The following is a 25,193-nucleotide window of genomic DNA, read 5'->3' on the forward strand; positions in this document are numbered from 1 at the left end:
AGTATACACTCCAAGCATATTTTACTTAATTCAATTAGCAATGTATTCCGAAATAATTAAATATTACCCGCAATTAAATATGTTGAAGCAACAGTGAGGTTAAAACCATTTTTATTAATTCAGATTTTCTTCAGTATGTATATATGTTTTCGTCGATCCCTTTGTACAAGTACCAGCTACAAGATACAACAGTCGTACGTAATTTACATACGTCGGATATGAATGAAAAATGACTTTTTCCATTTATTGACCTACAGTCGCCAAACTTTCTGAGAATGTTTATGGTCACTAGTAGGTCACGTAGGTCAAAGCATATTTTCTCATATTTGTCATATTTTCGGGTTTTGGGACATATTCATATTCCCGATCATATTTCGGGCCTTTTTCGTTGATTTTATCATTTTTGGCTAAAATTCTAAGATTTGGCAACCAAATCGACAGAAAATGACAAAAGATTCAGTTTTCTCACAATGATTCATTGTGAGAAACTTTCAAAAATTTACTTTCACTTTCGCCTAACGTGATTTAATTCATTGGGAATGAATTAAATCACCCCAGAACTTGTTTAATTTATAAAAATTGAGCATTACAGGAAAATATATCAAAAAATTAAGCCAAAAATTTAAAAAATAAAGTCATTTTTATGGTCATATTTTGGGGATTTTTACGGTCATTTTTCATTCATATTTTGAGGTTTTATCGGTCATTCATATCCGGCGTCTGGTAATTTACTGCATCATTCCGACTTTTGGCTTTCTTAGACCGTTGTTCTTTGCTCGTGACGATGACAAAAATTTAAAAACTTAAATTATGGCACCCATTTCGATAAAGGAATCATTTACATATTACCCAACCAGTAATATCTCACTCATTTTTGAAGAATTTCTTTGTAAAAAAATGTCAAATTTAGCAATTTTTTAAAAATCGATTGTCTCATAGTACCAAAAATTAACTTTAATTTGAAAGTACTTATAAAAAATTGCATTCATCTCAAACCTCGTGAAATTAATGCAATGTTAGAAATTTGCACTATTTGAGTATGCGTGATTGAGTGTTGGTGGAGCGGCGTGGAGTGGTACACCTCCTCGAATTTAAGACAAGTTTCAACAAGACTCGATTCTCATCTCGACACAAAGATTTCTGGCGTCCCAGAAGAGAGCAAGGCAATAAAAGGATTTCGCAAAGCGTCCATTTTATCACTCTGACTCCAGCCAAGCTAGAACAAGGAAGTTCTCACTCTCTGCTCGCTCTTTCCTTTCCACTTTTCTCGCCAAAATCATCCTACTTTTGTTTCTGGGTGAAACCCCAAGAATAATTTTTAAAATTGTGAAAAAATGTTGGGAACTTGTTGTTTCGGATGCTGCACGGTGGGACAGGGAACCCTCATCATTGGAATTATTCATATCGTAAGTATTTCTATTATACAATTATTACCACGCAAAATGAGCTTTATCATCAAACTACTAAAATTGTTCTTGTGTAACAATAATTGTTACCCGAAATAAAAATTTGAAGTTTGTATTCTCGACTGGATTTTAAACAGATTTAAATGATTTCAGATCGGGACCATTTTCTCCGTGATTATGAATTCCATTGGAGTCAATTTGATGATCAACTATCCTGACGAAATCAAGGATCCCGACTTCCATCAAGATCGTAAGCATATTTATTAAATATTTTAAAATTCAATCCTTTCCACAATGTAAATAAATAGTTAACACCACGAACAAATTAATTTCTACAGCCCGTCGCTACATCACCATCGGTTGTATCCAGATCTTCGTGGCTATCGTGTACTTGATCTTTTCCTGCCTCATGGTGCATGGATATCGAATGGTAAGCTATATATTTCTGGGAAAATCGGTACCATTTTAATTAACAAATTTATCATATTTTTAGCGAAATCACCGCTTCATCATGCCATGGCTGATCTGGAATTATGTGTCGCTTTGCATCGGTGCTGCCGCAACTGTGATCCTGTTTTTACTGATCGCCGTGGTTGGACAAGTCGGTGCGGGATTTGTTGTACTCGCTATTGGTGGGCTCTACCTGGCATTAGAGACCTACTTTGTCTTCGTGGTGAAAAGATTCGTCGACGAGTTGAAGGGAAGCGTATTTTATTGAAGTTTGGGACACATATAATACATACTACTATAATATGTTTATACTTTTATAAATATTTGTGTGTACTTTGAGTCGGCGTTAGAGGACATGTTCATTGAAAAAATGTTAATTATCTTTCAAGCTTTTGAATAAAAAATATTATCTTTCAAGGTTTCCAATATTCAAGCAGTTATCAGGTTAACCCGTTAGGGACCAACTACACATATTTGTGTAGTTTTTTGCTTTCCCTTGGGGACCAAGTACACAAATATGTGTACTTTTTTGCTTTCCGTTAAGGACCAAGTACACACATTTGTGTACTATTTTGTAGTTATGTTGGGGACCAACTACACATATTTGTGTAGTTTTTTTCTTTCCGTAGAGGACCAAGTACACATATTTGTGTACTATTTCCCCGTTACGTTGGGGACCAACTACACACATTTGTGTACTGCGGAAAAATTTTCAAGACGAAATACACACATGCATACAAGTCAAAATTTTATTTTACAAAATTTTAACACGAACCATTTCTTTATACACATTGCCAAAAACTATATATCTGCAAAAACTACAACTGTAGTTCGCTGCAATGCATTGTAAGACTAATTTTAAATTGTTCACGCTCAGAAATAAGCGTATTTTGGAGTTTCCCAGAATAGACATGTTTTCGCCCGTGGCGGAATTTAAAATAAACTTAATTTTTAAAGAAGCAAAAAACGATAATTTTTTGAAAATTAAAAGTTTTTTTAAATTGATTTTTTATCCCGAGTCAGGGCTTATGTACCCGTCATGTCCGTCTGTCTGTCCGTCTGTCTGTCTGTCTGGTTTGCGATAACTGCCGTAAAACTAATCCTATCGACTTGAAATTTTGCACACATATAGTATGGGTCAAATGAGGAGTTGAGTTCGAAGATGGGTGAAATAGGTCAAGTGGTTGACCGGTGGGGGTCATCGGAGTGGGTGGGGTATTACGCACCAAAATTTCAAAATTGTGTTAGAAAGCTGAAATTTGGCATAGAGGTTGCTAATGGTTTATAATGAAGGAATACAAAGTAAAATTTCAAAAATTTTCGTCTGGAGGGACCCGAGGGGGTGACCCATACCGATTTTTAAAATTGATCAAATCGAGCTGAAGTTTGGTAGAAAAGTTGGTAATAGAAGAATATTAATTAAAAAGGTACAATTTTCCCATAGAGAGACCCTATTGGGTAACCCATACTTTTTTTGTAATCTTCGGAAGCTGAAATTTGTTACACAGGATGGTAATTGTTACTAATAGAAGAATATGAATTTAATTTGGAAAAATCAAATTTAATTTTTTAATTTATTGATATGCATTTGCGATAAAATTTCATGCAAAAAGTCGGATTGAGTGATAAGCACAACTTGGCCTGACTCGGGCTATATCAAGTCTGCACTGTAGGTTTTATATTTTCAGGGTAGTAATTCTGAGCAAAAATTGTGTTTAATTTTTGAAATCGGATTAAAATTCGAAAGGTTACAGCGTTTTAAAAATCCTGACTTTGGCGGATTTTTTAAATTCCACCACGGGCGAAAACATGTCCATTTTAGAAAACGAAAAAATACGGGTCCGCTTATTTCTGAGCATGAACTAACTAACTCCGGTCAAGATCAGTGAAAACCACTTGGACCTTGCTAAACTATAAAAATGTATGAATCAATAACTTAATATTATTGTAATGAACTGCAGATAATTTTTACTAATATGCATAAATAAATGCTTAATGTTAAATAAAATCATCAAAAGTTGCCGAAATAAATTCGGTCCTTTATGGTTTGCACACCCACTGTGAAATCGGTGACGTAACTACGCTTACTTTAAAATCATTTTGGTGACGTAGCTACACTATTGGTAAAATTAAATTGGTTATGTAGCAACAACTAACTGATAAAATTCTGGTCCCCAAAGGAAAGCAAATTTCAATTATTTCGGTCACAAAGGGGTTAATATAATCTTCATCTTTCATCTGGCAAACTAAACATCATGATATGTATTAGTCCGTGCACATGTCGAGCATTTTTTATACGGATGGCCAAAAATATAAAATAGCTTTACAATAAATGTGAACTTGAAGTATTGATGAACAAGCTACTTAGGATTAGTAATTATGTAGAGAGGTTATAATAAGTACCCATATGCATGTAGATCGTGCTATACATAAAGTGAGTGAGTTATGTACTGTGCGGGTGGAGCTTAAACCTACTGCCTCCTGAAGTACCTTGTGCTGAGACTAGGGTTTCTCGTGAGTTTAGCTCCATCCGCACAGCACATAACTAACTCACTTCAAGTATAGTCAACGTTTACCATAATAAATACACTCCATACTTAGTATTCAATGATTAACAACTTACTCCGAAACAGAAATTACGTTGAGCATTAGTGAGGTTCACTAATGAGGTTCAAACATGAATCTATTTCTACCTAACTCTTATTGATTCATGTGTGTCTCACAAAAATCAACGGGGCAGGATAGGAGATGGCCAATCCAGTAGAAATATACATTCATGATGTACGCGGAGTATGTTTTCGTCATCTCATTGTACAAGTAACAGCTACCACAGTCCTAAATAATTTACTGTGCCATCTATGTACATCCATCAAGTTTATGTAGATCCAAGTCCCTCCAAAACAACGGAATAACTTATGATAAAGGTCGCTATCTGAGCCAGATCAAAAATATGTAAGAATCAGCATTAAGTTATCCAACTTTTTACGGATACATAAATCCTGTAATATTATGACTTAACCAATTACCGAAGCAAACACAGTCCAGTCGATATTAAAATGTCCATTTGCCGTAATTTGGAACGACCTTGATCGCATTTGAATTAAAAATGTTGTCATCTACATAAATACACAATACATATGCAAATAGTATTCAAAATCCAAGCGTATTTTTGTTAATAATATTTTCATAACTACCACTGGAATTAACTCAGGTCGCCCAACTCGTCCAAGTTCCGATGATCTTATACAATCCAAGCAGTCGTTCGCCTAAATATTGTTGCCAATCATTTTTCATAAATCATTATTTTCATAAATTGTACACAATCTCTTAATTTCTTACCACATTTTTCACCATTTCCGAATGATGGCACATGACCCCAAGAAATAATAACCCCCAAAGATGCCCCGAATAAAGTAGCGTCGCTCCGAACAACGCACGGTACAATTTTTTCCCACTCCCTTCCAATTTCAGGAGAAGAACAACCATCCGAAAAATTAGGAACGTGCTGTAGCAAACTTTTCCCACACAGATCAACATTTTCGATCCAATCAAGTCTTTAAATTCTTGGAATAGTTGGTCAGCTTGTTCAAAATGCGCTAAAGTGCGGTACACTTCGGTAGTATCTTTCCCGTTAAGACTGGACCTCAATCTTGCCCCTAATTCTTTAAACAAAATTATGAACGTGTGAATCCGTAGGGAACAGAAGATGAAAGTGAAATAGTACGAGACCACGAAGAGTGACCAGGCACAGATTAAGACCAGATTTAGCAGAGGTACGTCCCTTTTCGGACTGCCGCTCGAAACGTAGGACATAATCGTGACAATGATAAAATAACTGAGGGCAAACAAGGCTAAAACCTTGTTCATTTGAGATCTCATGGAACGAGGAGAGTCAAATGTTCCTATTTCTTGCAGCAGGTTTTGCAAGTTGTTCCAAAAAAGGACAAATTTGTCCCGTAGTAGGAACGATTGTAATACCAAGGCGGCAAACACGACTTGACCTAGATACGCTTCTGAGACAAGAACGATGTAATCAACCCTGTTCATGTGGCCCTTTGCTCGTTTATAAATTTCTTGGAAGGTGGAACCAACCAAGAAAAAGGTGCAAAATGCGATACAACTGAGGAAGAGGATTAAGGTGGAGTAGAGAGCTTGAAAACTTAGGAACTTGAAGGAGGCCACACCATTATTTCGGTCCAGGGAGAATGGGAAATAGCCAAAAAATGATAAAATTTTGATGCAATGGTCCAGATTTTTTGATAAAATTAAGTTTGGTTTTTGCTGCAAGGTTGGAATTTCAAGAATTGTTTGATCCCAGGCAATGGTTGGGATAATTTTTATATTTTTTGATGGCTTGTGCTCCATTTTTTTTAAATTTTCGTGTTGTATTCGGGTTGGATATTTTAAATGGAGTTCCATTTTATTCAGACCGAGACCTGTTTTTATATGAACTTCCTTATGTATGTACGTGCAAAAATTGAAGGTAATCGTCCCCAATGACACTGACTCGTAACCTTTTCAAGAAGAATGTTTGTTTTTAAATATGTAGGTTAAGTTGATGTACTATAATTCACCTATATATTTTGAAATGACTCCAAGAAATCATAAGTATTCATACCTACATACATTTATACATACATACCTAAATACGTACCTATACATACATGTGCACGTATTGTACAAATATTTACCATTACCCTGACCGATATTTTAGCGAAATTCGGTCTTTTGGTTTATTCTGTAAATGTGTCAATGTCATTCCGTGCACGTAACTATCATCATGTAATGGTCATTCAAGACCATTATTCAAGAATTTACTTTAACAAATGAGTAAGTTGAAATTGAAATGAAATTGTTCGACAAGTTTTTCAGTTTAATGAATTTATTATTATTATCATTAAGTTTTATTATACTACTTTATATGAACAAACGATACAACAATGATGAGTAATTAAGTTAAGTTGGAATGATTTGAAGACGAACAGAATTATTTCAAGTTTCAAGTAATAACTTAATGATTTTAATAGCTGATTGTTCAAGTATCTGTAGGTTATACTGATTGGCTCCCATGCACAACATTTATGGATATATTAGTTATAAATTGTAAGTGGGTGACTGCGCTAATTTTTTAAATTCAACAATTATGCAGTGTATTCGATAAAAATATATAGGTACATATTTGTACCTATACTTTGCCAGTAATATTTAAGAAGCGTCACGTTTAAGAAATGCATATGTATGTATAATTTGTGTAATGTGTATGCAATGATAATAAGAAAAGAATGGTTATATGTAAAACTTTGCAATTTCTTAAATTAAATTCGGTGACATTTAACGGAAAAAATTAACCTTCGATATATACGTGTACATATTTATATGTAAGGTAAGTATATTTGTAATTTGATCAGTTAAACGTACGTACATACATACAAATCCGATTACGATGTTTATAAAATTAATTATTATTTCCATATCGATGAAGTCCACAAATTTTAAAACTTGTCAAAATTATTAAGAAAACTAAGTTTACAAATCCAGTGTAAACTCATTAGCATTAAGGTGCCAAGTTTTATAGGGTAATTTAATTTTACAGCAACTGCTTGTTTACGCACATGCTAATTATATCATTGTCATTTTTACCACATTCCTGTAATTTGTTGTCATTAACCAGTTGCCTCCCAAGCACATGAATGTCATGTGCTGCACAAAACGTCGCTAAGGGCCCAAGTACATCAAAGTCATGTGCTCCTTGAACGGTAACCATGCGCCCAAATACATCAATGTCGTGTACTCCGACTGCGGTAACCATGCGCCCAAGTACATCAATGTCATGTACTTCCAAAAACACAATTTTCCGCCCGAGCACATCAAAGTCGTGTAATTCAAAAAAAAAATTCGGTAAAAATTTCTAAATAGCTGTAGTTTTTTTTGGAGCTTGTATATTACAATTGTATAGCTCTTCAGGCATGTCTGGTAAGTATTTATCATCGACAAGCATATATATAAATATATATCAAATTTTCTCACACTTGAAAATACGACAGACAGTGAAGACGTCGAATTTTCTCTCGGGCAGTTCTCAGATTGCGACTCCGATGAGGAATTCTTGATACATGAACAAAACGACGACGATGACGAGAACATGATCAACTTTCCGGAAGATGAAGATGAAGAAGGCGCGGATGTAGATTCTGAGGACGAGTTGCGTGACCCCAATGAACACCCCGCTGTACGTATATTATTTGTATATTTGTATATATGCATATTACTAAGTAGTGCGTTTTGCCTAAATTTATTCATATTTTAGACCAATGTTATCCGCTACCGGAAAAATGTTCCATTTTTACCTCAAGTTACTGATTATGAGGAACCGGAGGTGTTCCTAAAATTGGATTTTGGGATTACAAAGGAATCTACTGCACTGGAGATTTTACAAAAATTCTTGGACCCCGAAATTTTGGATGAAATCGTCCTTCAGACAAACATGTATGTTCAATACCTAAAACGCGCGGATCGGAATACGATGAAGGATTGGACTGTGGTGAATGGTGAAGAAATGTGGCAATTCTTTGCCCTGGCGCTGATGATGGGGCTCATTATCAAACCGGAAATAAAGGATTATTGGTCTACTGATTTGATGTTTTCTATCCCATTTTTTGGCCATTTTTTGGTCATGTCAAGGAATAGGTATAGCAATAAAATACAATATATATTTATGTGCACTACTTATCCTAGCTATTTTCTTACTAGATTTGAGTCAATCCTTCGTGGATTCCATCTGGTGGACAATGATACCGTCCCACCCAACAATAAAGATCGTTATATAAAGTTTGGAAGTTTTATGGACAAGCTGTTTCAAAATTTCCGGAAAGCAATAAATTTGGGATCATTTCTCACGGTGGATGAAACTTTGCTCTCGTTCAAAGGGAGGTTATCTTTCAAGCAATATTTAAAAGACAAGAGAGCCAGATTTGGAATGAAGCTATATCTCCTCTGCGATTCGGCTAGCAGATTTGTCCTCAAAGCTCTTCCTTACCAAGGAAGAACTACCAAAATAGAGAATTCAAGCTGGATTCAAGAACTTGGATTTGGTGGCGCTACTGTGATGACTCTTCTTCATGGCTATTTTAACAAATTTCATAGAATCACTATCGATAATTGGTTCGTGTCTCCGACCTTGGCATTGCGATTGAAGCAACTTGGTACGTACATACTTGGCACCGTACAGAAAAGAAGTAAGCTGATGCCAAAATGGACGGACAAATTAGCAAAGGGACAAGTTGTGACTTATTCTTCTTCAGACATTTTAGTGGAACGGTACGTTTTTGTAAATTTACCAATAAAACAATACAATAAACCGGATGAATTTCATTTCATGATTTTTAGGTGGTCTGACCGGAGAGAAGTGCTCATGCTGAACACATTTATGGGACACCAAATGGAAGAAATCACAACCACAAACCCCAACAACAACCGAGAGAAACCATCAACTGTTCTCGTTTATAATGCGACAATAGGCGCTGTGGACAACGTCGACAGAATGACTAAGCCATTCACATCTGTCCGCAAATCTTTCAAGTGGTATAAAAAAGTATTCTTCTACTTCTTGGACATTGCAATTTACAATTCGCACATCATTCACTCTTCTTTCCGCCCTACGAAGGAAAAATTAAGTTATAAAGACTTTGTACGAGTACTTGTCCGTGAAATATTAGAAAAATATCCACCACAACGTAGATCATTGGGGAGGAAGTCGAACACTCAGTCGGAACGGCGAATCGGCACCCACTTTCCAAAAAAGATTCTAAAAGACGATTCCTCGGTCTTCCGGGACTGTCACCTCTGCGGTTTGGAAGGAAGAAGGTGTACAACAGCTTTCAGGTGCGAAACGTGTCTGAAATTTTTCTGCATAAAGAGCCAAGACTCGTGTTTCAAGAGATTCCATACACTTCCGAAACCACCGGTTAAAAGGAAACATGCTTCCGCTACTGCATCTTCAACAACGACCAGTCAAAGCCTCATGGACCAATCAGTACCTAGGTCAACTAACTCTGAAATTGGATTAGGATTCGGTGAAGCGAATGAAGTGAGATTTCATGAAGCGAATTTTGAATCACATGTTGAAGAAATGCAGGAGGAGGAAGAGCTGTTTTCTATTTAAAATGTGAAATTACTTGTGATTCTGTGAAAATATTTTGCCGAACCACATTTTATAATTCGTGATTTATAGTTGTTTTGCGGAGTTTTTCTGGCCTATATTCGAATTGGCTATCATGATGTTGTATGGTGTTTTATTGTGAAAAAAATTGCTTCGCGGCATAAGTAATGATAATTAAAATGATTTCCACTTATCATATTATCAGTATCACCCTTGCATTAATTTGGGCTATAGCGTACTTGTCAGCATTTCATATCTTGGGTCGCAATGAAAATGCTTCTCCAAGAAAAGTGGTACAAGGATCACGAAATTCGAAGCCTTATCTTGGGGGCTTAGCAACTATTTTATGGCTTCAAATGTGGCAGGCAACTGGTTAATGAAAGCTTATTACTTCGCCAAAATGAGATCAATCGCATAGTCCGTCACTCTAGTTACGAATTTCAAAAAGTATTCTAAACCGATACCGTTTCGCATCGTTTCCACGGTATTAATTATTTCAAAATTGATCGAGTTTGACAATAGTGCCTTAATCATTCTTCTCTTCATTTTATTTCCACGATTCGCATTACTCATTAGTTCCAAGTATTTTCTAGAATTTGTAGAAACCATGGCCAAATAGGTAACGATGGCTTTCTCCAACGCGACAGAAATCACAACCGCGCTGCCACTCCCGCCAATCAGAAACATGCTGACGGCCTTATCATTGATAAACTGGGAGAGTAAATAGTACAACGCGGTGGTCGTTATGAAAACGGAATATGCGTGATGGGCGCAAATCGATCCGAGATGGCGACACATTGCGACATAAATATTTTTCATGAGGGTGAGGCATTTATAGATTTTAATGGACTTAAAAAACTCAAATTTCAGCTGGGAAAATTGACAAGATTGCAGTAAGATCAAGGTCCACAGATTTATGAGAGCGACGCCATGAACGGCGAATGTAATAATGAGGGAGAACACTCCCATGATCATCCTCGTGTAAAATATGGTGAATATTCCGGTCGAAATGAGGATGAACAATGATACGAGGATTCCCAAAGTTTCAAAGTCGTAGATACTTCGCAACAATGCGTACCCTGGACTTGATCTGGTAAAGGCTAGAAATGGGACGGTAAATGAGACGATGTGATCCATCACGAAAGATAGGACGTTCAGCATTCGAGACATTTGCGAGATTAGTGACACAGCTTTTGGGGTGAGATGGTAGGGTAGATCGGGAATCATTTCTGGCAAGTAAAATTGTTATAATTAGTGCATATTCATTCTGGTATTCTTTGTATCGTAAAATAAGTTACGGCGGGTACGAGATTTTGTAAGTGGAGTAAGATTTTGTCAGAAAAAAATCACGTTACTAAGCCTATGATTTTTATGAAGCTTGACCACTTGTTTTTCTTAAGGATACGAAGACATTTGTAAATACATATGCACCCTTATAGTGAGATTTAGATAACAGATATAAATAAAAATATGTTTGTAGTACTCCCACCCACGACTAATGGCTAACGTATGTAGCGACTGACAAAAATTAGGGTCATGGGTCACACATACAAAATATACGAGAGTATTGAAAATCTTTGAGAGAACTTTCAAAATTCAGTGGCATCTGACCTTTGAAGATGTTAACTTGTAATTGCATACCCTTGAAACGTTCCTCCAAAAAGAACATGGTTCTTATACACGACACAAGTTTTTCTCGTCCCGATGATCTAACCAGAACCTTGGCAAAAGGAATGATCATTCCAAGCAATGCAGTTCCTAGAAAAGTCGTGAAGACCATGACCTTGTCGTTCACCTTGGCTTGACTTCTCGCGAGCAAGACGCATCTTATTGTTAGGACGGGCATGATAGCATAGGTGCTAAAAATGCAGAAAAGTTGAAAGATGAGTAATGGTAATGAATTCGATTTTAGTGACGAAATAGACGATTTTTTGTGATCCCAGTGAAAACAATACGCTAAGAAGAGGCTGCTCCTCTTCATTTGGGCCAGACGACAACGGAGATTGCGTTTACCGGTGGATAACCACATTTTGTTACTCTACTTATCTGGATAAGTACAAGTATTTTTCGGGTAAGGTGAGGAGAACGAATGTGAGGTGAGGCTAAGGTAGCAAGCCAATTTTATAGATATTCGCAACCTGGTTAGATAAGAAAACGATGAATTGTGTGCTTTTGAAATTAAAATGTATTTTGGTTTATTAAATAGTTTTTCAATAGCAGTTTGATACTCGGATATGTAGATAGGTTTGTACAAGGAGAAAATTAAATGTTTTTTTCTTTCTACGCGTGTTTGTTTACAAGTTTCAGAACAATTTGGAAATTTATGATACATAAATTGAGTACTTATTCCATTTACATACATGTATAAGGGCCCTAAGTACCTGAATAAATTGCGCATAAATATTACTTATTTCTGGCTCATCATCTCGATTGGAAACTAGATAAATTTAGATTGTAGAAGAAAAACAAACTTTACTTATTACATTGATGCAGATACAAACCAGACCAAGTGTACTACAAAACTCTTTTCCATATTTAGCGTGAGGCAGAGGGAGATTCGGGTTCTGGTGGGTATCCGCCACTATCGCGCGTCAGTGCCGTATCCGTCTCACTTTGTCGCGCTCACTCAATCATGCGTCATATTTAATTAACTATACTGGGTTACTTAAATGTTGTCTTATTAAAATACAAAAAAAACTTAAATGTTGGTATATCATTAGCCCTCGTTTGTTACGGCACTTGCCGTATAAGTCACTCCCACAGAAACTTTGACCCCAAAAATCTCATGGTCCCAGGCATTTCTCTTCGGGCAACAAAAGCTGAAAATGCAGCCCTTCCGAAGGAGAAAATTCTGGCATCAGGTTGTCAGTCGGAAAATGGCTGGGACCATGACTTTTTTAAGGATTTATGTGTAGGTAACAAAACCGCCAATTTTCGAATTTTGAAACTCTTGATGCATCAAAATGTTCGTATTCCAGGGGGAAGTCAAATTGCAAATGCAAGTTGGGGTCTTATTCTTTTTGTGCCGAGTGTACATTGACTTTCTCATTCTTCACAATTTCCTTTAACAATTTTTGAAGGGGGGGTGGTTGCATATAATTCGAAAATACCTATGGTATATTGATGTTTCTACCCAACAATAAATTAAGGATTTTTTATGTGAAATTCGGTGAAATCGACGCGAAAAGAGCTTGCACTTTTGGCTCATTTTGTACCTGCATAAACTATGTATTCGTACCGGAATCAATTGAATTTATTTGATTTCCTCCATTGTTTAAGGTATGATCAGTCGAATAGATCTAATAACCCAGGAAATTATTTGATAATCTCATATTCAAATAATTTAATCACATTTACTTGCGTCATAGTACTCTTACTCGTACTGAATAGCCCATAGATTTTTCCATATTCGCCGAAAATGGAAAAATACCAATTTTCGAAAATACATGTAAATATGTTTACATGTTGTCGCTGTAACTGAATTAAATATTTGTTTTTTCCTTCTCATCTTTTCCATTCTGAAAATATTGATGGACATGATGGATTATCCATCCAAAAACTCATGCGCACTTAAATTGCACATATTTATGTACTTGCATAATATTCCAATTCTTTTTCATAGATATATATACATGCATATTTATTACATATACAAATGTTCAATTTATGTATTTACCTTCTTCAGACGAGATGATGCCCTTACATAAATATGTACATTTGTAGCTACATCAATTAGATGAATCAGCAGTTTTTTACAAAAAATACACAATTTTTTAAGGAGGTTTGTATGGTTTGATACACCAATTTATTCGAGCTTTCGATGCTAAACTGACATCATCATAAAAAAGTTTTAATTATCTATTTCCATCTTCCTTATCATGAAAGTTAGAGACGCTTTATTTCTTTTTACGCATTTTCATGACTTCTTGCCCTTTGCCTCAGGCAAATGTATGTACATACATATTTACATAAATATACATGCATTCAGAAATTCCGAAGAAGAGAAAGGAGTCATGACACATGATGGCGTGGCGTGTTTGGTGATAAAAATAAAAAATAGTATGCACGTGCTTCCAACCGTCAATGTTAGTCATGAAAGGAGGCTACGTGAAGGTGTCAAGTTAAGTGATCCATACAAATAAATATTTACGATCTATTTAAAAAAAATATTAAATCAAAGTCAACTTTATGAACAATTAAAATTTTGAATTTTTGAAAATTCTCTACCATGGAGACCGATGTGATAACGATTTCGTCTTCTGATTCTGAAGATGACATGTCGCCTTTAAAGGGAAGAGTTCATCACAATACGGAATCAACGAACTGTTCATTCTGTACGACGACCCTTCCCCCGGGAGCGGGCATCGTGTTGGAACAATGTTTCCATGATTTTTGCTCGTAAGTAGTACATTTTTTGAAATAATAAAGCTTAATTCTCCGGCTGGGATGATAATCTCATGTGTAAAAATTAGCGTTGATGTGGGTTAAATTAATTTTTTTTCTCCTAACTTGACAGAGATTGCATTTCGGGAGTAGTCAATTCTTCAATTAGTGATGTCATTGAATGTCCCGTTTGGTGTGAAGGAATCTTGACGGAGGCGGAAATACGATGGGTAAGATTCACAAATATTTGAGTTGATAATGATAATTGATATGCACACAATCTGAATCGAGTGGAATCGTGATGTCATAAAACTGCCGGTCAAATTTCTTTATGCATGTCCCTCATTAAACATTGTTCATAAAAACAAAAGCATCTGCATATCGTCGGCCTAATTTTAAATAACCCTAAGTGCAGTCTCGTCTCAATTTTAAATAACCCTAAGTGCAGTCTCATCATAATTTTAAATAGCCCTAAGTGCAGTCTCATCTAAATTTTAAATAGCCCTATGTGACATATAAAAACCCCTAACTGCAACTTAACTTTCAAATCATGCATAATTAATTAGTTGTGATAAACTACGGTATGTTTTTTATAATTAGAACTTTTTTCTTGAATTTTTTGGTATGTAGATTAAGTGGCCGACCTTCTAATGCCAAATACATTGGAAATTGACATGGTCACCAATTTGTCAGTTTTTGACCCATTTTCAAAGTTTTGACCGTTTTCTAAGCCTCCTACATTTCTACGAAATATATATTTTCAGAATTTTCAAATACGACCACACCCCCTTGAAATGAGGGTCACAAGTTAAAAAACTATGTTAATTAATGAAATTGAGCTTCAAAGCGGCAAATTCTAATTGTATGGCGAAGAAATAAACCGACAAATAGGTCATCCTCCTCAAGGTTAAGGTGGTCACATGCCCCACCCCAGTGGGTGTGGCTCTCCGCGACTTTTCGACTTTTGTCAATACATGGGTTGTGATATGTCATTTCTCGCAGGTCGATAAGGACATCCCGATGCAATAATTAAAATTCACAACCCACACGCCCAGTGGGTGTGGCTCTCGGCGACTTTTCGACTTTTGTCAAGACATGTGTTGTGACATGTCGTTTTTCTCACCTGGATGAGGAGATTCCCACGCAGTAATTAAAATTCACAAACCACACCCCCAGTGGGTGTGGCTCTCGGCGACTTTTCCCATTTTGTCAAGACATGGGTTGTGACATCTCGTTTTTCTCAGATCGAAATGGACATCCCAATGCAATAATTAAAATTCACAAACCCACACCCCCAGTGGGTGTGGCTCTCGGTAAATTTCTGACTTTTGTCGAAACGTGGGTTGTGATATGTCATTTTTCTCAGCTCGATGAGGAGATCCCGATGCAATAACTAAACTTCACAAACCCCACCCTCAGTGGGTGTGGCTCTCGGCGACTTTTCGACTTTTGTCAAGACATGGGTTGTGGCATGTCGTTTTCCTCAGCTCGAAAAGGACATCCCGATACAATAATTGAAATTCACAAACTATACCCCTTAGGCCGACGACGTCGGCCTAATTCTTAAAACCCCTAAGTGCAGTCTCATCTTAATTTTAAATACAACTAAGTGCAGTCTCATCTTAATTTTATATACCCCTAAGTGCAGTCTCATCTTAATTTTAAATACCCCAAAGTGAAACTTCTTCCTAATTTAAAAAAGCCCTAAGTGCTGTCGCTCGTTAATTTTTAAAACCCCTAAGTGTATTCTCGCATTCATTTTAAAAAGCCCTATGTGAAAAATAAAAACGAGTAAAAACCCCTAACTGTAATTCAACTTTCAAATTATGCATAATTAATTAGTTGTGTCAAACTAATCAGAGTATCAGACAGTATCATTATCACTGTATGATACTCTATGATTACAAATTAGATTTTTAAAGTATTATGCAAAGCTTCACTGAGGAGTGAAGCTTTGCATAATACTTATAATGATACTGTGTGATACTCTGATTAGTTTAACACAACTAATTAATTATGCATAATTTGAAAGCTGAATTACAGTTAGGGGTTTTTACTCGCTTTTATTTTTCACATAGGGCTTTTTCAAATGAATGCGAGAATACACTTAGGGGTTTTAAAAATTAACGAGCAACAACACTTAGGGATTTCTAAAATTAGGAAGAAGTTTCACTTAGGGGTATTTAAAATTAAGATGAGACTGCACTTAGGGGTTTTAAGAATTAGGCCAACGATGTTTCGACAAAAATCAAAAAGTCGTCGAGAGCCACACCCACTGGGGGTGTGTTTTGTGAATTTTAATTTAATTTTTGCATCAGGATCTCCTCATTGCTCTGAGAAAAACGACATGTCACAACACATGTTTTGACAAAAGTCAGAAATTTACCGCGAGCCACGCCCACTGGGGGTGTGGTTCGTGAATTTTAATTATTGCCGGGAGATCTCATCCAGGTGAGAAAAGTGACCTATCAAAACCCATTTTATGACAAAAGTCGAAAAGTCGCCGAGAGCCCACCCCCACTGGGGGTGTGGTTCGTGAATTTTAATTATTGCGTGGGGATCTCCTCATCCAGGTGAGAAAGGTGACATATCACAACCCATGTTTTGACAAAAGTCGAAAAGTCGTCGAGAGCCACACCCACTGGGGGTGTGGTTCGTGAATTTTATTTATTGCGTGGGGATCTCCTCGTCCAGGTGAGAAAAGTGACATATCACAACCCATGTTTTTATAAAAGTCGAAAAGAGGCGGAGAGCCACACCCACTGGGGTGGGGCATGTGACCACCTTAACCTTGAGGAGGATGACCTATTTGTCGGTTTATTTCTTCGCCATACAATTAGAATTTGCCGCTTTGAAGCTCAATTTCATTAATTAACATAGTTTTTTAACTTGTGACCCTCATTTCAAGGGGGTGTGGTCGTATTTGAAAATTCTGAAAATATATATTTCGTAGAAATGTAGGAGGCTTAGAAAACGGTCAAAACTTTGAAAATGGGTCAAAAACTGACAAATTGGTGACCATGTCAATTTCCAATGTATTTGGCATTAGAAGGTCGGCCACTTAATCTACATACCAAAAAATTCAAGAAAAAAGTTCTAATTATAAAAAACATACCGTAGTTTATCACAACTAATTAATTATGCATGATTTGAAAGTTAAGTTGCAGTTAGGGGTTTTTATATGTCACATAGGGCTATTTAAAATTTAGATGAAACTGCACTTAGGGGTAATTAAAATTAAGATGAGACTGCACTTAGGGCTATTTAAAATTTAGATGAGACTGCACTTAGGGCTATTTAAAATTATGATGAGACTGCACTTAGGGTTATTTAAAATTGAGACGAGACTGCACTTAGGGTTATTTAAAATTAGGCCGACGATATGGTTAACACAATGTTTCACAAGAAGTGGTTTCTTGCAGCTATTTTGACTTGCAGGGAATGCATTACGTAAAAAAACATTTACCGACGATATAACTCATTGAGCGCGTCGCTAGATGGCGCATATTTCTTGCCCTTGGTTGAAGTTTCTGGTACCTACTTAGCATTCCTTGAGCTTCTTGCTTTGCATTGCAAAATATGTAGCCAACCCGAAAAAACGAAACACTGGGTTAATATTCAATGGAATATTTAGTCCAGGTTTCATAGAATTTATTTCATAAATGGCATGCCATTTTTCTACTCTCGGTTGGAATTAAAAAAAACTATTTTATTTATCCTCTTATGGACGACAAATTTTTGGTCTAAAATCACCAAAATCTTTAGCATATTTCATTGTAAAAAAGTTCTAAAAATGCTGAAATATGATATTTAACAGGTAGCATCACCAACAACGTTCCAGCGACTCTTCCCTTCCACACCAATATCAAATCATACCTATCGACGAAGCGTAATCCATGAACCTCCCCACATTCCGACGCGACTCGCACAGTCAATGTGGCCGACTCGACCAGAGCTTAGCATGCCCAACGACATGACCACCATCACCAAGAGGATCGATCATCTTAATGTTATCGACACAAAATTTGTCCGCTGTGCCAATGGAAATTGTCGCTTGGAGGATTATCTAAGAAATTCGGGAGTTAACCGGGGAGAATTTTCTTGCAAAAAATGCGATGTTGTTACCTGTCTGGTGTGCCAGGTAGATTTTTAATGGGAAATCAAACATGCTAATTACTTAATTAGCTAAATACTAATTAATTAATTACAGCAAACCAAAAATTTCGACACTTCCAACCAACCATCCACCTCATCCGCTCAAGCCCCACAAAACTGCACATGTCCAAGAATTGAGACCAATAATTCCGCACCTGCCACCGCCTTAAAACGTGACCACTCACCCCAAAATGCGATGGAGGTTGAGATCGACACTGATTCCGCGGCCGTTGCTGCGAGGAAGAAGGAAAAGCTGGATTTGCAATTGAAGTCAGACTGGGAGTCGAAGTGGTCATTTGTCATGTCTTCCGTCGCCGAGATTCCGTCGGAAGGGGGAGAGGCCGCAGGAGGTGAAGAACGCCGAGGGTCTGATGATGCCTCCATGTTGCTCGCACTTTCACTAGAACTGGAACAGAGCGACTTGTTCCATTCGAAACTAGAGTTTGAATGTCCGATCTGCTTGTGTGACGTGGAAAAAGGAGATGGCGTCATTCTGAAGGATTGCTTTCACCATTTTTGCAAGTATGTCATACCTTAGATACTCATTTTACAATTTTTTTTGCGAATGAATCGTGCCATGAAATATGTAATCAGGGGAAACTTACGAAACGAAAATGTAATGCTTTTCCAGTAAAAAGCTTAGAAAAATTTTGCGACATGATAAATTTGCGAGATTTTTTCAAAGTGTACGAATTTTGCCGTGAGCACGTTCACAAATACATTCACTGGACAATTAAATATTTAATAAAATCCGTGTTTAATACTTTATTTCTATATTTTCTCGCGTAGAGCGTGCCTCTCGCAGGTCATTCAACATTCTGAGGGAGCCACGGTATTTTGTCCACATCGAGTGGAAGATGTCGTGTGCACATTTCTAATATCGGACAGGGAAATTAAAGCGGTAAGAATTGAAATTTGTCCAAAAAAATTTGCATTATTTTTCCTAAGTTTTATTTATCATTTTTTTATGAGTTGCAGCTTGTGACACCCGATTTCTACGAGTCCTTCCTCAACCGATCCATCAACCAGGCAGAGCTGGCAATTCCGAATACGTACCATTGCGGGACGGCAAACTGTAACAGTTGGTGGGAGCTGGAGTCTGACCGTGTCGAAGGGGAAACTTTGTGCCCCCTCTGCCAAAAGAGGAACTGTCTCAAGTGCAAAGCTGTCCATGAAGAGATTTCTTGTCGAGAATATCAAATGTTGCTGCAACAAGACCAGATGGATATTCAGTCGAAAAAGTTGCTCCAGGTATGTGTACATTTATTTAAAGTTTTTATTTAAAGTTCCCAAAAATTTGAATTGAATAAATTTCATGAAAATATTGCATATAAAAATTAGTTCGAACTGGTAAAAGCTGCTTCATTCCATTGTAACTTGCGCCATTATTAAACTTTGGTCAAAATTTTCAAATAATGAAAAATAAATGCCGCTATAACTTATTATTTCAAATTCAATTTTTAGAAATTGACCATACCTGTAAAACGTCGTATAATATTATACAGATTAAATTTTAATTCTCAGGAGTTCAATTAAAATCAAATCAAAGTCAACTTTTAATTGAATTGAACTTTCTTCCTGATTAACTCTTTCCTGAAAACTAATTCTCTTCCTTACATTTAAATTCGCAGGAGAAAGTGAATCGAGGCCTCGTCATGAGATGCCCTACTTGCAAAGTGATGATAGAAAAGAATGGAGGTTGCCCATCCATGCACTGCACCAGTTGCGGGACTGGATTTACTTGGGTGCCTAAGGCCGACCAACAGTTCCCCCAGGGTCACGATCCCTCCGCGATGAATACGCTTTTTATCCCCTTCGCGGCCGGACATGGTGACAAAGCTATGTCTCTGAGCAAACTAATACCTCCAAGAAAGCACAAACCACGCCCTGTTACAGACATGCGCCCCACCGTCGTGCTGCAGCGCATCCCTGGCATTACCATCGGGCCGCGTGGCGGGACTAGCAACACAACCTTGAGACGATTACGTCTTCTTCAAGAACAAGCTAAAAGGAGAGAATCTGAAGAAGATATAATAAACGAACTGCTTAGGTCACGTGGTGTCCAACCGGCAACATCAAATCCGGGGCCGAGTACTTCGTCATCGATGAGAATGAGTCAGCAGAGGGCAGAAGAATGGGTGTGGTCAGCACACTTTGGAGCTACGCCACCGTCCGGGCCAGCTGCAAATGTGGTAAATAATCCTCTGGGGGGGCTATCAAACGACCCGGCGGTGCCCATGTCAAGGTACCTGGTACCGGGGGCGTCAAATTATCCGGTACCGGGGACCTCAAATTATCCAGTGCCCGGGACGTCAAATTACCCGGTACCGGGGACCTCAAATTATTCGATACCAGGGACGTCAAGTAATCCAATGCCGGGGACCTCAAATTACCCGGTACCTGCAACGTCAAATTATCCGGTGGCGGGTACATCGTCCATGTCTATGCCGCACACCCCATTATATTGGACGCCACCAGATCCATCCTACTGGAATGCGCCGGCTGACCCATACTCTTCTACGCTTCAATTAGCAAGTATGTACAATTATTCGCAAAGCACGACCCAGCAGGTTACGCCTGGGTATAATCTATTTCCGGAAAATCGGGCCGCAACACCGGAAACGAGCAGTACAAGTAGTAGTAGTAGCAGTGGAATGGGAGTTAATATGCTTAATAAACATAGCTTAAACTTAATTGGTCAAGGTTTTGATCCAACAATTCAACGCCCTGCGTCGCATCCTAGCGGGTTCAATTCGAGCCCGTATCTCGATGATGATGACGATGACGATGATGACGTAGATGACGACTTGATGATGGAACATGAACTTATGAATCATATATGGGACAATTCAGATTCTTCTTGAATATTTAATTAAATGAGCACGTTGGCAATTATCTAACTTGATTTAGGTTTTTTGGGTTAAATTTTGAATTAAATAGAGATAATTACAAAATATATGCTTTATCTTAATTCCTAAACTAATTTTTATATGGAGTTAATAAAATATGTACTTCGTTTTTTAACCATTTATGAAATGTGCAGATGAGACAAGTTAGTACATACATATTCCACTAATATTGTAATTCTTATTTCAATCGGTAGAAATAATTCGAACGCAGATAACTTTTTGGATTTCATGTCCATGACGAGATTAGTGATACATTCTGTATTGCATAAAAATTAAAATCATGAAGTATGTTTACAAATTACAGCATAGATTCTTATATGTAGTGAATCTTACATGAATTAAAAAATTGGTTCCCTATGGCATACGATTTTTGTGTCCGTTTCCAGATTATGTAGTTGTTTGTGTCTAACTAAAGCTTGCTTGAATAAAAAATTTCTCGTTAAAAAACTTGACCTGAATTGTAAAACATCTGCATAATTGTATGTTTACCAAGAACTGAGCAGGTTAGCAAGGTGACACTTTGTGCAATTTAATGTACTCGGAACAAAACCTCTCGCACTGTTGGACAGGAACATATTGGTCATTTCTCTTGTCATAGCAGATCCTCTCTTCCTCACAAATATCGACGCAATCCGTCAGCATGGCAAAATTCTAGGAGTATAGATACAAGTGCCTACTCAAATTTCATAAAAATTCATTTAAATAAAATATGTACCTCGCCGCCTAATTGGTTGGAATTAGCCTCACAACAAAGTAATATTAGGACAACAAATTTCCAGAAATTGACGTTCATCTGCAATAGAAATTAGTCTATTCTTCCGACGAAATATATAATTTGACGTATTAAGATAGTTTTTACTTTGATTTCTTGGTAATGTGCTCAACCGAAATTGTGTATCTAATTCATGAACCTCAGCGACACGGATTGGAATAAATAAGTATTTACTTGTCAAAGTAGTTAATGTTTTCATTACTTCAGAGAATAGTATTGTTATTTTTGAAGTGTGGCATTATTCTTCAAATTGTAATCGACTAATATGCATTATTGTTGGTTTTAATGGTTCATAAAATACCGAAATTAACGCCAAAGTATTTTTCTGTAGCTCATGTTACGAAAATATCTACATGTACAAAAATGTACATACAATACACACGTACAAAAGTTAACCTTTTGAGCTTATTTTATACGTATATTTCCGCGAAAATAGTAACTGTTTACGTGGAATATGTACATGTATGTATGTACATATGCATGTACGGGTCACACGATTAAATAGTGTTGACACGCGTATTCTGTATTTAATTGACTTCGTCCCAACCTTAAACATGTCGTGGGGTACATACGCATACTTAATACTTACATATGTAAGTCTATTGACATAAATATGTACCCATATAAATATACAGATTATCCAAAATGTTGATATTAAAATGATTCTTCCTAATTCTTTCACACAGCTGCCAAAATAAGACGCAGAACAGTTAACATATTAATTATATGTACACAGAGTACATCCACACTTCAATTGGTTGTAGTTATATATGATTAACTTTTCTGCAAAAAATATTAGAAATATGAAATACACATTTCCACTAATTCTCCTAATTTCTCTTTCCTTTGCTCTGACAAGGGCACAAAATGAAGGAAGTCACTTTACAAATTTATACTTTACCGTTTCTGGCAGGTAATTATTGCATACAAAAATTTTCCATGTTTTAGTTCTATCATAATTTACATTTAACCAATTCTTAAATAGGAATCTTCCATCCAACGGTAACCCTTACCTCCTTATCTATCATGTCCACGATGACAGCTCAACGAACCTCGGAAAAACTTTGGGGGTGAAGGATAACCCAAACCCAGAATGGAATAAGGTCTTCAAAGCGAAATATTTTCATGGGGAAAATGTTCAGAACCAGGTGAGTTTCATGTTAACTATCTGTAGCCCATTCAAATTAAGAACGTTAGAAAAACTTGAATTTTTACCAAACAAAATAAAAAACACTAAATCTATACTTCTTTCAACACTATAGATAAATCTTTCAAAATCTGACAAATATTCTAGTATAATATTCAAATGCATGTTCTGATCCGTCTTTTGTAGAATTTACGGATATTATTTATATTTTGCATCTATTTTTTTACCAACGTCGAAAAGTTTCGCCCTTTTTACTTTGAAGTGCTCTTATTCTTATAATTTTCTAGAGGCTATTCGTGCAAGTAAAAGGGTTACAGAACACAGCAAATGTCTTCGTCGAACTTTCATCCTACATGGAGAGTGGTCAAAACCTGAGCATCCCATTAACAGGGGAGTATTCCGGGTCATCTCTTATCTTACAGGGAACGACGCCATTCTACTTCAGCCTTCAAGTCAAGTATGTAAATATGTACATTACAATTTTTATACTAATGCGTGAATTAAATCAAATTGTTAGGGCACAATGTTATTTTAATACCATGTAGCAACTTTAATACCGAGAAATCAATACTTGCGCAATTATATCAGATTTTTAACAGTGTATGTATTTAACTTTTATTCTTAAGCAACATTCCTGCCACGGACTTTAACTGGTGGGGGGTCAGAACAGGGCTAAGTGACCCTTACATAAATTGCTACTTCTTCTCCGCCTCCGACCCTTGGGATGCGCAAAGGTCAAAATTCCATGAAACAACTGTCGTCCGGAATGTTCACGACGCATCCTGGTGGGATCAGCCGATCGAGTATCTCAATTACGTTAAGGGAAAGGGACAGGTCAGCGAAAATTAGGGAGCCTAATACTTTTTTTCAAAATATGTAAATAAGTATATTCGCAGAAATTCCTTTTGGAAGTGATGGATCACGACCACATGAGCAAAGATGACTTCTTAGGGGAAGCAATAATTGATGTAGACGAGTTCGTGAGACATGAAGCCATTTTAATTACTCCATTGTTAAATACCCCAAAGATAGGGCAAGCCGGTCAAAACATCACATTAACAGTGAAATGGGAAGGTTGGGCTCAACTAACGGAACCGTAGAGACGATTTCCAGTCGTTTATAATATATTAAAACCAAGATTGTAATGCACTAAATCAATTGGTATCAAATGTATTTACATATTTACATTTATGTTTACACAAAGCGTGCATAACTTATCTCTTGGCACAATTTAAATATGCAAAATTATGTAAGATTTAAAATAAATAAGTATAAATGAGCCTTTGGATATATCTTGACATGAATTAGTAAGTATGTACATTTAAGAAAAAAATTTGTTTTTAAGTTTCTGTAAAATCTCTCATTTTATGCATTTGTGCATGACAATTGGAAATTTCAAATCCACCGTAATTAAATTTCATAGAATTGTACTCCACATTGTCAAGCATTTTACTTATCGTAAATTGTGATGCATTGCATCCAAGTCATGCAAAATATTCGTCTCGCACGACTTCCACTATAAATTTTCATACATAAATTAAGTTTCATGGGTAATACCAATTTGATATTAATCCAGTCTTAGCAAGCTTTGCCTTTGCGTCATCTCGCCATGACCTCCATTCAATTAATTTCGCACTAATTTATTCACTGTCTGGACATCAAAATTAATATTTTATACCCAGGCACATGGAGACCAGTGGAAATTTAGTATCATGTTTTTATATTTGTACCCCATCATCTATAAATACGTCACTTGTACGCGACACACTTACAAACAATTAACGTTAAATGCAAAAAAATATGTACATTGTAC

The 25,193-nt window shown here is 36.6% G+C and overlaps 4 protein-coding genes and 2 long non-coding RNA genes across 6 annotated transcripts; 5 read left to right on the forward strand and 1 right to left on the reverse strand.

Annotated features, from left to right (window-relative positions):
* The first annotated feature begins 1,192 nt into the window (after positions 1–1,192).
* LOC118435707 lies at positions 1,193–2,567 on the forward strand. The gene is made up of 4 exons (XM_035852101.1): positions 1,193–1,406; positions 1,560–1,656; positions 1,745–1,836; positions 1,900–2,567. Exons 1-4 carry the CDS (start codon positions 1,335–1,337, stop codon positions 2,122–2,124), a joined length of 486 nt encoding a protein of 161 aa, XP_035707994.1. The 5' UTR covers positions 1,193–1,334; the 3' UTR covers positions 2,125–2,567.
* Positions 2,568–7,971: 5,404 nt separating this feature from the next.
* Positions 7,972–8,260, forward strand: LOC118435840. Its single transcript, XR_004835032.1, has 2 exons — positions 7,972–8,085; positions 8,164–8,260. It is a non-coding gene; the product is annotated as an uncharacterized LOC118435840 (long non-coding RNA).
* An 80-nt stretch (positions 8,261–8,340) lies between these two features.
* Positions 8,341–10,017, forward strand: LOC110850350 (piggyBac transposable element-derived protein 4-like). The gene is made up of 3 exons (XM_035852403.1): positions 8,341–8,543; positions 8,592–9,173; positions 9,243–10,017. The coding sequence occupies exons 1-3, from the start codon at positions 8,341–8,343 to the stop codon at positions 10,015–10,017; spliced, it is 1,560 nt and encodes a 519-aa protein (XP_035708296.1).
* Positions 10,018–14,123: 4,106 nt separating this feature from the next.
* Positions 14,124–21,908, forward strand: LOC118435862. The gene is made up of 7 exons (XM_035852340.1): positions 14,124–14,412; positions 14,531–14,627; positions 18,215–18,538; positions 18,608–19,074; positions 19,342–19,453; positions 19,531–19,803; positions 20,184–21,908. The coding sequence occupies exons 1-7, from the start codon at positions 14,243–14,245 to the stop codon at positions 21,414–21,416; spliced, it is 2,676 nt and encodes an 891-aa protein (XP_035708233.1). The 5' UTR covers positions 14,124–14,242; the 3' UTR covers positions 21,417–21,908.
* On the reverse strand, positions 21,618–22,675 carry LOC110850239. Its single transcript, XR_002547958.2, has 5 exons — positions 22,321–22,675; positions 22,177–22,254; positions 21,951–22,112; positions 21,795–21,880; positions 21,618–21,717 (listed from the first exon to the last, which is right to left on the reverse strand). It is a non-coding gene; the product is annotated as an uncharacterized LOC110850239 (long non-coding RNA).
* Positions 22,676–22,919: 244 nt separating this feature from the next.
* On the forward strand, positions 22,920–24,668 carry LOC110849791. The gene is made up of 5 exons (XM_022097242.2): positions 22,920–23,146; positions 23,219–23,381; positions 23,668–23,837; positions 24,007–24,214; positions 24,277–24,668. Exons 1-5 carry the CDS (start codon positions 23,004–23,006, stop codon positions 24,478–24,480), a joined length of 888 nt encoding a protein of 295 aa, XP_021952934.1. The 5' UTR covers positions 22,920–23,003; the 3' UTR covers positions 24,481–24,668.
* Positions 24,669–25,193: the final 525 nt, after the last annotated feature.

This window comes from Folsomia candida, unplaced genomic scaffold (genome assembly GCF_002217175.1).
Source record: "Folsomia candida strain VU population unplaced genomic scaffold, ASM221717v1 Fcan01_Sc005, whole genome shotgun sequence".
Lineage (NCBI taxonomy): Eukaryota > Metazoa > Arthropoda > Collembola > Entomobryomorpha > Isotomidae > Folsomia > Folsomia candida.